General features: G+C 37.8%; 1 protein-coding gene across 6 annotated transcripts in view; it reads right to left on the reverse strand.

Annotated features, from left to right (window-relative positions):
* The window catches only part of lims1.L (LIM-type zinc finger domains 1 L homeolog), a 77,279-nt gene that overhangs the window by 18,222 nt on the left and 46,630 nt on the right, over nucleotides 1-12,427 (reverse strand). For 4 of the 6 annotated variants that reach the window (XM_041580954.1, NM_001091652.1, XM_041580957.1 and 1 more), the window contains 1 exon segment: nucleotides 921-1,080. In XM_041580954.1, the coding sequence (XP_041436888.1) occupies nucleotides 921-1,080 (160 nt within the window). 6 annotated transcript variants of the gene reach the window in all.

Here is a 12,427-nt window from a genome sequence, read left to right on the forward strand (position 1 = left end):
GTTGCCCTGCACTGGTAAAACTGCAGTGTTTGCTCCAGAAACACTACTGTTTATATAAATAAGCTGCTGTGTAGCAATGGGGGCCGCCATTCAAAGAAGAAAAGGCTCAAATTACACAGCAGATAAGCTCTGTAGAACATAATGGTGTTATCTTATCCACTATATAACCAATGCCATATGGCCTTTTTTCAATTTCCGCCATTGGTTCACAGCAGCTTGTTTATATGAATTATAGTAGTGTTTCTGAAGCAAACGCATCAGTTTTACCAGTGCAGGGCAACACTACATGATATTTCCATTACTTTAAAGCACTTTTAATTTTTTGGTGTTACTGTTCCTTTAACATCAGTTTAATCATGCTTTGTCAGTGCAGCTACACTTTCTGCCACAATATTAAAGTTTCTTTTATATTTTTTCAATAATAAAAATTCAACAAAGTAACAACGTGTAGAAACAGTAAGTGGAAATCCTGCAATGCATCCTTCAGCAGCTCAGAAAGGAGTGTGCAGTTTCCATTCTTGTTTATTTCCAGCACCAAATACATCAAGCAATTTACACTCTCTCTATATATGAATATAGAGATATATATAGAGAGATATATATATGAATATAGATATATATGAATATAGATATATATGAATATAAAGATATATATAGATATATATGAATATAAAGATATATAGATATATATGAATATAAAGATATATAGATATATATGAATATAAAGATAGATATAGATATATAGATATATATAAACACTATATGACCGTTACAAAAATGCTTTGCATTAAGAATTAAGCAATTTATAGGTATATTTTATACGGGGGACATTAAAAATATAAGTGGACATGAAGGCTACTTACTATATAGTGAGAATCATAGGTGAAGAGAGTCCACACAGCTAAACACACAGTTCTTACCTCATAGAAGAGTCCCTCTGGAAACTGCTGAAAGCACTGAGCACATACAAAACACTGCTCATGGTACAGCTCTCCGTTGCTGTTGACAATCTTTTCAGAAGGAGCAAAACCAGATCGACAGCGCTCACAAATTGCATTTGCCAGAGCATTTGCCATGTTGCTGCAAAAACACAAGGACAAGCTTGAGCCTCCTAAAGTGGTTTTCAACTATTCAATCTAAGAAGGCAATAAATATAGCAACGGATTACACATTTGTTATTATATTTGGATTTGGGTTGAAAAAAGACAAAAGTCCATTAAGTTCAACCCCTCTAAATAAGACACACGCATATCTATAGATGTATAATTATATTTTTAATATATATATATATATATATATATATATATATATATATATAGATATATATAGATATATATAGATATATATAGATATATATATATATAGATATATATAGATATATATAGATATATATAGATATATATAGATATATATAGATATATATAGATATATATATTTATATATAGATAGATAGATAGATAGATATACACACACACACATATACACACACACACACATTTATAAAGGCAACATATTCTGCAACACTGTACAATAAACGGGTTTATACATCGTACATTCAGAATGCATTAGTTGACAATAGTAAATGTGTAGTTAAAACTTATGTGACAAGTATTTCTGCATACAACTGCATTACTAACGTATTATTAACACTATGGATGAACATGGCCTCCTCCAAAGCCAACAATAAAAGTAGTTAAAAAATATGGCTATTTAGTAATATTCTCTAGAGTAAATGCCTCAGTTGAGGCAAACAGAATGGAAACTCCCATTACCTAATCAACAAATATACATACATATGGGGTGTTTAGGACAAACACAGCATTGCCTATTGTTGATGGACATTAAAAATATTCAGTGGTTTAAAAGTTATTTGTATATCAAAGCTATTAAAATCAGTATCTGGTCGCTTATATTTTGTCCATTTCTGACTGAAAAAATATAGCAGATGTCAGCAGACTTATGCTACATTGCTTTACACAGACAGAAAAAGCTAATAAAATACAGATTTCAATTTTAACTACAAAATGTATGTATATTCTACACTTCAAATAAGAATACGAGAGGCACTCTGAACAACAATTGTATTCAATTAGCATAAACAGCAACACTGGGCCATCAAGCCTGATGCATTCTGGGCTATCTGAAAAATCGAAAACTTTTTTTTTTTTTATACTGGATAGTTGTGTAGAATTACTTTCATTAGATCTGCTGACTGTCTCCTAATCAAAGTGACCCATTTGTGTATTTGTGTGTCATGCAGTAAGAATATTAGGCTGGGACAGGTATTGATGTAAATAATAGAGACATGTTTTGAAATGAGCGGTGTAATGCGCAGGCACGATAGAAATGAAGCTTAGCAATACAATAATGATGATAATTAAACGAACAAGAGTTAACAATAAGAGTTAATATTGTAATAATGACATTTAGGGTAAATGGAGGATACAGGATAATGCCACACCCAGTAATAATGAACAGGGAAATATTTCACACAATGGGCCCTACATGAAATAAGGGAGCGCTTCTAGGTGGATTAATGTTACTGGTGACACTGTCATGATAAGTTATTTGTCATAGAATTCCCTCACCATTTAGTCAGCAGTGTGACAACAGCCTTACCCCTTTTTGAGTGTCAGCCTTACTAGCCTTCCTATATTTGCCAATATTTATAGCACACCAAGAGGACAGAACTGCAGGCCAAAAGCAGTAACACAGAAGCCACTGGAAACATGTCTGAAAACAGACTGTAGCAAAAAAAAAAAAAATATATATATATATATATATATATATATATATATATATATATATATATATATATATATATATATTTTTTTTTTATGTTCATGGAATATTTGATGTCTCTGCACAGAGCATGTTCTGTCCCTTCTTATATTTATTCTATGCATTCAATTTTTCACTGGGGATGTAAACATGGCTATTCTACAATGGCATAGCCCATTTAGTAGTCAATAATTGATAATATTATAGCTGCCTGAGGGAAACAGCTCAGAGAATGAGAATTATTGGCAAACACTGTTCCTACGTATACAGCGTATATGCTCTTTCAAAGAATCTCAGTATGCAGATAAGCACTCCCATTTCATAAATATGCAAAATACTTGTTACAGGCTGACCTCCCTTGTAGGCCTGCACTTTGTTCTTCTGGTTCAGCTGTCTCAGAGGCCATTAATAGACTCAAGGCCATTCCACAGAAATGCATGAGGCCTCACATCCGTTTCACTTAGGCTAATGGCACCGCGGGTAGTCTGACTGCCTCTACTCTCGGCCCAGAACACACGCTCGAGAGTTCTGCATTTTACCTTCCATTTAACAACATCAGGACACCGACATCATTTTCTGATGAACAACGGCACTGGTCAAAACACCCTATCAGCTTTACTTAACTTAGGCTGAATTAACAGCTCAGCTACTCCATTACAGCTGCCTTTATGCCGTAAAAGTTTCATTATAGAGCTCATCAAACAAAGTTGGCATATGTTTAAGTAGTCAATACTCTTTTTCATTTTAAGGAATACGGCTTTTAAACATAAAAAGCCAGTGATCTGACAATATATTAAAAACCTTACAACTGTATGAACATAAAAAATTGCCCATATTGACATAACCCACATATACAGCAATTTTCAGATGCAATGAACATGTTCATGAATATGTATGAGGTAAATGTGGTAAACCATAAAGCATGAGGGTATTGCCCTTAAATGGCTGCCATCACCAAAACTGATTTTTATACTTGATATTCAATATCATGCATATGATTTTAGCTCCCCAAAATGTGTCATGGGAAGTTTAAAACAGTATACTAATCAATGCAACCAGCAAGTTCCAAAACATGATCACTTACAATCTAGCATAGAAGTCGCATATTTCTTTATAGACTCTGACATCACTACGCCTTCTCTGCAAGTTTGATACTGGCTTTTCATCTTCTCCTCCGCCTTCCTGGGGTACAAAATTATTTGTCACTTCCATGGGAGGCAGTTCCCCATTTTCTGGAATATCTGGGTGAATCCTAGTCTGGAATTCCATTCTTGTGACCCTTGAGGATATTCTCCAACAACAGAAACGTAAAATCCCCAGCAAAGTGAAGAGTTCTTGGGCTAAACTGGACGAAAGTTGTGCTTAATACTGCTCCCAGACTACAGCTCTTCCAGACTGATACAATGAGTCACACTGGAATACATTACTAGGCAGCAAGCAAATTCCACAGCATCCATTCCAACTATGGCTGTGAAGTATAAGCACGTCACTTGTGATAGGTGGGATTCAGCTGCTCCCTCATGTTGATTTTAAAAATTCCATTCCCTCCAGAGTGGAAAGTTTACTGTTAAACTGCACGATTATTTACTGCTCTGTAGCCAGCAGTACTTGGGCCATAATCTGCAGCACAATAAAAACACTGCTAATTCAAAGCACAATATAAGATTTGAGCTTCTGTGCAAGCCAACTGACTAAAGCTGTAGTTAGCATACTTTCTGTAACACAGTCTGCTGTGTCTTTTACAGACAAATCTTTCTTTCCCTCAGAAACAGAGAAACTTCTTTATAATTAAATGAACTATATATATCTACCTAGAATAAATGAAGCAAATTATAAAACTGAACAAAGGTTTCATTCATGCATACTGACACAGTTGCACCCTGTCTTTTATTTAGAAAAAAAATCTGTTTTATTGTCTAGCTTTAGGAATTGTCAGTCCCTGTAATGTTCCATGTAATGTATTTCTATCAGTGTATCTCAGACGATGCAGCCAATTTTTCAATGAAAGGTAACTGTGACCAAAACTCCCAGTGTATGCGATACATTATCCCTTGTAGCACCTTATCCGTATCACCTTATCCTTATCGGAAACCTGTTCTCCAGAAAGCTCTGCATAATGGCAAGGCCGTCTTCTATAGATTCCAGTTTAATCAAATAATTAAGAAATTTAATAATGATTTCCCCTGTCTCTATTATAAAACAGTACCCTTGTACTTGATAAGATATATTGTAATAACCCCTTAAGACAATCCTATTGGGTTTATTTAATGTTTACATTATTATTATTTTTTAGTAGACTTAAGGTATAAAGATCCAAATTATGTAAAGGTCCCTTACTTAAAAAACCCCAGGTCCCAAGCATTCTGGATAACAGGTCTCATATCTCTAAGGGCAAGGTCACATGGGGAGATTCGGTCGCCAAAGTTGCCTCATGAGTGCCATCCTGCTGGTGATTTTTCCTTATAGCTGGCGGGAAGGCAGGGGAAAGCAGTTTGGGGAAATTGTCTACCAGAAGAAGAGGCGATTAGTCGCCGAGTGACTAAATCTCCCTGAATCTGCCGTGTGACCTTCCCATAACAGTAAATGCATGTATGAAATTACTATTCTATAAAGGTGCAGGGCCAATCAGCATAGGTGCAGGACACAGCTCCACAAGCATTATGCAGCAGGGCATTTATTTACATGTTTTTTGTAACTTTTCTATATAGGCACCTGGGGGACTGTATAGGTGGCAAAAAATCATGCATGCATGGAGATCAATATAAACTGATTACAATTATACCTCCTCTTGTCTGTAAACATGTATGTTGGTGATGCTCAATCTATGCTCTGCCCAGGTAGCTGTGCTGTCTGCACTGATTTTAGAATACTCACAAACATCTTTTAAATTACTACATTAAAAGCCAATAATACGGTGCTTCATTAAGTGCAAGTTGCACTCAAATTGATGAATAAAGGGCAAAACAAAGCCAAGAGTAAGGAAGAAATTAATCAAGTGCTTGCATTTTAATCTTAACATAGATACTGCAACTGGATGTGAGTGGAAGGGTTGTCATTGTTTAATGAAAGGTTCTGTATTAAATTAACAGCAACATTTTTGAGTAGTCAGGGTCCTCAACTAAGGCCAGTAAAATATTGCTTGTTGCCCACCACTGAGCAGTGATATGCTGTCCACTTAGTTTCTAACACATGGCAGAATTTTTAAGTAGCAGTAGCGAAATGACTTTGGGCTAGGCTAGGACTGTGCAGAAATATGAAAGATGTTATAAACATTGTGACAAGAAATCGAATATATAAACCCCCAAAAGAGGGAATACGTATAAGGAGCGATCAGCGCCTGTGGCAACAGAAATAAAAAACAAACATAGCGCAATACGTTTGCAATGTAGAATATCACCCCGTGCTTGCACTGGATGTTAAGTGGATGTGTTTTCCCCTTTTTCCTTCAGGTGGCTATTAGTGAATGAAAGTGGCAATTCAAGTGAACAGAGGGGCGGAAGAGTGCTTTTCCTATGAAAATAAAATATATTCCAAGGATGCAGGTGCCTCCACCTTCTATATAAAATGCCTACTTACAAACCACTGGCGTGGTATAATGCGTTTAATATGAAGCTCTCTCAGGTTTTCTCCTCCAGTGTTCGACTCCGTGACGAACCCCGACCCTGCCTGTCCCGGGGCAGGGGGGGTCTCTGACGCCCGGGCACTAGGTCTCCCTACTTCCCCCTAACAGCAGCGGACACCACAAGGCTCTACTTTCTTAACAGACAGCTCCTAGCTCCTAAGTAGAGCCTTGTGGTGTCCGCTGCTGTTAGGGGGAAGTAGGGAGACCTAGTGCCCGGGCGTCAGAGACCCCCCCTGCCCCGGGACAGGCAGGGTCGGGGTTCGTCACGGAGTCGAACACTGGAGGAGAAAACCTGAGAGAGCTTCATATTAAACGCATTATACCACGCCAGTGGTTTGTAAGTAGGCATTTTATATAGAAGGTGGAGGCACCTGCATCCTTGGAATATATTTTATTTTCATAGGAAAAGCACTCTTCCGCCCCTCTGTTCACTTGAATTGCCACTTTCATTCACTAATAGCCACCTGAAGGAAAAAGGGGAAAACACATCCACTTAACATCCAGTGCAAGCACGGGGTGATATTCTACATTGCAAACGTATTGCGCTATGTTTGTTTTTTATTTCTGTTGCCACAGGCGCTGATCGCTCCTTATACGTATTCCCTCTTTTGGGGGTTTATATATTCGATTTTGGATTTGTGTACAGTTGAGAGACTGTGAAGGGGTCGGCAAGAAATAATCTAAGAGACTGACATTTTTTCATTGGGCTGCATTTTGTAAGCTTTATTGTTTTTATTGTGACAAGAAACCAGATGATGTAACTGACTAACAACAAAGTGTCAGCCTCTGCTGGAAATCCTCTTACACGCCTGAAGGTCCTTATAGGGTTGTATCCTCTGTCGACACCAGACTCTCTGGCACTGGACTGTATACTTATTATAGAAATGCCTGCATACAAATTTCACCTTCTGGCCTGACCTTTAACAGAAATAGTTAAGTTGGGGAAAGGAACCCATTATTATTATTTTTTTTTATTATTATTATTTTTATTAGTGCTTGCCTTTTTAACAGAATATGGTGAGGCAGATGAAACAATACTCTAACATTGCAAGTACTAGAAATTTAAATCCAACAATGCACTATATAGGAGGTATATTTGTGATAAAACGAACACTCAAAAGCTTTGAGCCATAAGTAAACATGTAATCGTTTAGCAGATGCCATGGGGGATGATACAATAAGGAAACATGTAAATCTCTCTCATATCGCTGTGTGTGTGTACATATATTCTTCACATATCAGTATATGTGCATGCACGAGTGGATTAACAGATTGTTTTATGTATAAAACAGTATTGACCACAGGAGACAACATTGTCAATCTGACATCTTTATAGCAGAGGAATTTTTGAACAGATATTTTGGAACAAACATAAAAAAAACTGTACCGATTGCAAATTAAAACCAAATCCATTTACATGTTATCAGTTTGCAATAAGCATAGAACAGTTAACTGTGATTGTATGAGGAATCTAGTGACCAATCTAGTTTTAGGCAGGTCTGTAATTTTCAGCCAAATTGTCAGCATATTTTTGTTGGGTGTTGGGCTCGCACTGAATACTATTAGCAGAAACCCCAAAAGGTTCCTGCAAAAAAAAAAAATTTAACAAAAGAAGAAGTGGTAGACCCACATGTAGCCAAATCATACATGAAGCATCTGACTGTCCCACAGAAGATGATGAGCAATATGGCAGTTCCTATTAGCAGTGCACAATGGCATTCTACTGCTAACATTAAATATTTCCCAGCACACTACCTATGCAGTACATACACAGAGATCATCAATCCTTTTAGGCGCACCACCCGCCTTAAAGGAAAACTATACCCTCAAAGTGAATACTTGAGCAACATATTAAAGAATCTTATCAAACTGGAATATATACAGTATTTAAGTAAATATTGCCCTTTTACCTCTCTTGCCTTAAACCACCATTTTGTGATGGTCTATGTGCTGCCTCAGAGATCATCTGACCAGAAATACTACAAATCTAACTGTAACAGGAAGAAGTGTTGAAGCAAAAGACAGAACTGTCTGTTAATTGGCTCATGTGACCGAACATGTATGGGTTGTTTGGTATGTTTGTGTGCACCGCGAATCATACGATCCCAGGGGGCTGCCATTATTATTTTTTTTTTAAATGGCTATTTATGATTACCCAATGGCACATACTACTTAAAAAGTATATTATTAAGAAAATGGTTTATTTACATGAAGTAGGTTTTACATATGAGCTGTTTTATGCAATATAATTTATAGAGACCTACATTTTTTGAGGGGTAATTTCCCCTACTCCTCAAACATTGTTTGAGGAGTAATTGCGCTACTACAGATAGTGAAAAGGTTAGCACTCTAAAGGTGGCCATAGACGCAAAGATCCGCTCGTTTGGCGACATCACCAAATGAGTGGATCTTTCCCCGATATGCCATTAACGATCATGGCTATATTGGGGGTAATCTGATTCTTCAACCGTATGGCCGAACGATCCGATTATGATGTGCTATGGGCTCCGGCGGGATCGGTCGGGTCAAAATCAAACCTTACCAAACGACCGATCTCCGCCGGACGAAACCTGTCGGCACCTCGATTCGTACGATAGGATCTGTGTGTCTATGGCCACCTTTACAAGCAGAATACTGCTTAAGTGAGGTTTATTTCAGACTAACTGACAACATGTTTTGGGCCCAGAAAGGTGGCCTTTCTCAAGTGTAACGGTGAACAGAACACAGTGACTATTTAAACCCACCCAACCTGCCTCCCCCACACTTTGTTTGCATAATTAGTCCAATTTAGTGTAAGCGCTCCCATGAGTGATTATTGGAGCTCAGAAAGTATCCAGAAAGAGTCCTTGTGATAAACAGTGTCCAAAGTTCAGAAATTGTCCATGTATAAATACAAAGTGTCCATCATGTTAAAAGCAAAAGAGAACAAAAGAGAACAATGATACTGCACAATAAATGCCCATCTAATGTCACCAACAATGGCATTCTACTGCTCAAAGCAGCTGCACACATGCTGATGAACTGACACAAGTATCCAATTACAAATCTGGTTAGGGTGAGATGGGCTGAAAGGAGCCAAAAAGCCCTTAGCTAGCAATTATATTCAAAGTGATGCCTTCTGGAATCAGATTACTTGTCTCATGCCATACACACAGCACTGCCTAGATAGCAAAAATGAGAGTTTTGATTCTCCCATAAGGCATCATGGGCGGAGACACGCACATCAGCCTGTTTCGATCTTGTTAGATCTCATCAGTGCTACAACATCGAAACAGGCTGTCTACAAGTTTGGATATATGGCTCTGAACCATTAGGCTGTATCTGTGCTAAAACCAGCGGTTTTGGATGCATAGTTGGCCAAAGGGACACAAAGGAGTGATTTGCATGTCTCCGCCCATGATGCCTTATGGGAGAACCAAAACTCTCATTTTTGCTATCTAGGCAATGTGTGTATGGCATGAGACAAGTAAATACCTTTGTACCCACTTACATTTATATGTGTCCATAAGAAACATTCTGAAAAAATCCTACAACAGACTGAACTGCTGGACATCCATCTGGATAAATCAGCTCCTGAGTGGCACATGTTAAAGAGACACAGGAAAGAGGAGGACCCTTACTCATAGAGCTAATGTATAAGAAATCCATACTGGTCTTGGTCAACAGGAAAATAGTATTTTCCTTTTTCTATTGCTCTCAAAACCCTGCCCCCAGCCACGTTGAATGTAGAACAGACTACACTTCCAGAATTCAATTTACTAAAGCAATTCCTAAGGCAGCAACTTGACTAAAACCACATATTTGAGTCTGCAACCCCTGCTTTACAGAAACTAAAAGACAAGTATATCTAGTATAGGTAAATCTAAAAAAATTAGATTTACCTATACTAGATATACCATGACCTGGATGAATGAAAATCTTCAGTCATAAAAAGCAAGTAACATTTTTTAATAGAATAGCATTTGTACTACTTTTAAACAGCTGCATGATGGTGCTAAATGTTTGCAGGTGTCAGGGCGATGGCACATGGTGGGTCAACAAACCCGCTGACCAGTGCAGACCCTATGCCCCCCCTTTTCTGATCTGATAAACTGCAATTAATTATACATCACCAGAGGGTGTGGTGGGGCTTGCACAAGTACAATATATAAATTAAAAGTGGCAGTGAAGGTTGAGCCAGATGAGTAGTAGTGGAGAGTTGGGTGGTGGATCCTGGGCCCACCATCCACTCAAATGTAGTAGTAAGTCCTGTGGGTTTTGGGCTGGCCCATGCATCACTAATACAGGGCAGGAAGCAGAGTACAAAGTCTCTAGGTAGCCCAAAAATGTCAGAACGCTTTTCCAGGATCTAGATGGCAATTACCATGCAAGTCAATGTACTGGATTCTGGTACTTTGGCAGCAAATTTTTAAGTGCACTTACTACATCAAACTAGTTTCCCCCACTGAAAACCACCCTCACAAGCTGGTAGCTCCCAATGCAGGCAACTATGTTAGAGAACACAAATGAAGATAATGAGCAAGTACCACAGCTTGCACATTATGTGTGTACATGTATGGGACTGGTTATAATGCTTGGGACCTAGGGTTTTTTGGATAAGTGGTCTTTCCGAAATATGGATCTCCATTCCTTTAATATACTAAAAAAAAAAAACATTTAAACATGAATTAAAACCAATAGGATTGTTTGCCCAATAGGATTGTTTTGCCCCATTAAGGATCAATTATATCTTTGTTTGGATCATGTACAAGGTAAAACTGTTTTATTATAATTACAGACAAAAAGGTGATAATTTTTAGAATTTTGAATTATTTGATTAAAATGGGAGTATTTGGGAGATGGGCTTCCCATAATATGGGGCTTTCTGGATAATATGTTTCTGGGTAATGGATCCCATACCTGTATCAGGATTCTGGAAGGGGACATTTAATGTTTAAATGATATACTAGTAGACTTAGGGTATGGAGATCTTAAATTACAGAAAGATCCGCTACAAGGAAAACCCTAGGTCCCAAGAATTTTGGATAACAGGTCCCATACCTGTACTACTGTTTGTCCCAACCAGAATGCAGGCTCTATTAGCTGCACCACAGGGGTGGAAACAATTTTGATGTGATCGGTGGTCTTTAAAATTTGGGACTTGCGTGTGTGCAGCTACCTATGTAAAAATAGACTTTATATGCAGAGTTTTGTATTTTGTAACTATTTTTTAAAGGCAGTTTTATTCTGCATACATAATATAACAGCCCTGGAAAATGAAAGTGTAAAAATATCAGTGCCTTAAGCAAACGTGAACTACCCATTCAAACCACTCCATTTCACTGAAACTGATCGTCATATTACATGAATTTTAAGTATTACATTTCCTTTATTAATTTTTTTCCCAAACAATTTCACCCCTTGTAACATAACATATCCGGAAGATATATTGTAAACACTGTTATCTGAAAGACTGCCTCGAATCCCTTGGCCAGGTTCTGGTTATTTCGAACCTGCTATGATTTTAATTCTACTGATAAAGTCCAGAGAGTGGAGTGAAACACAGAGGCTTGTGACAGTAATCCTCAGTTATTAAAGGCATTCTGTCATGATTTTATGGTGTAGTTTTTATTTTATTTCTAAATTACACTGTTTACCCAGCATATAATTCACTCTACAATATAAAATTGAATTCCTGACCCAGTTTTTTAATTTATTTATAATATTGGTGTGTAGGCAACCATCTCATGTAATTTTGCCTGGTAATGTGCTTCCAGAAAGAGCCAGCACTTTAGGATGGAACTGCTTTCCGGCAGGCTGTTTCTCCTACTCAATGTAACTGAATGTGTCCCAGTGGGACCTAGATTTTTACTACTGAGTGCTGTTCTTAGCTACTATCTGGTTACCTTCCCATTGTTCTGCTGATGGGGGGGGGTGATATCACTCCAACTTGCAGTACAGCAGTAAAGAGTGACTGAAGTTTATTAGAGCACAAGTCACATGACTAGGGGCAGCTGGGAAACAGACAATATGTCTAGCCCCATG

The sequence above is a fragment of the Xenopus laevis genome, chromosome 2L (assembly GCF_017654675.1).
Source record: "Xenopus laevis strain J_2021 chromosome 2L, Xenopus_laevis_v10.1, whole genome shotgun sequence".
Classification (NCBI taxonomy): Eukaryota; Metazoa; Chordata; class Amphibia; order Anura; family Pipidae; genus Xenopus; species Xenopus laevis.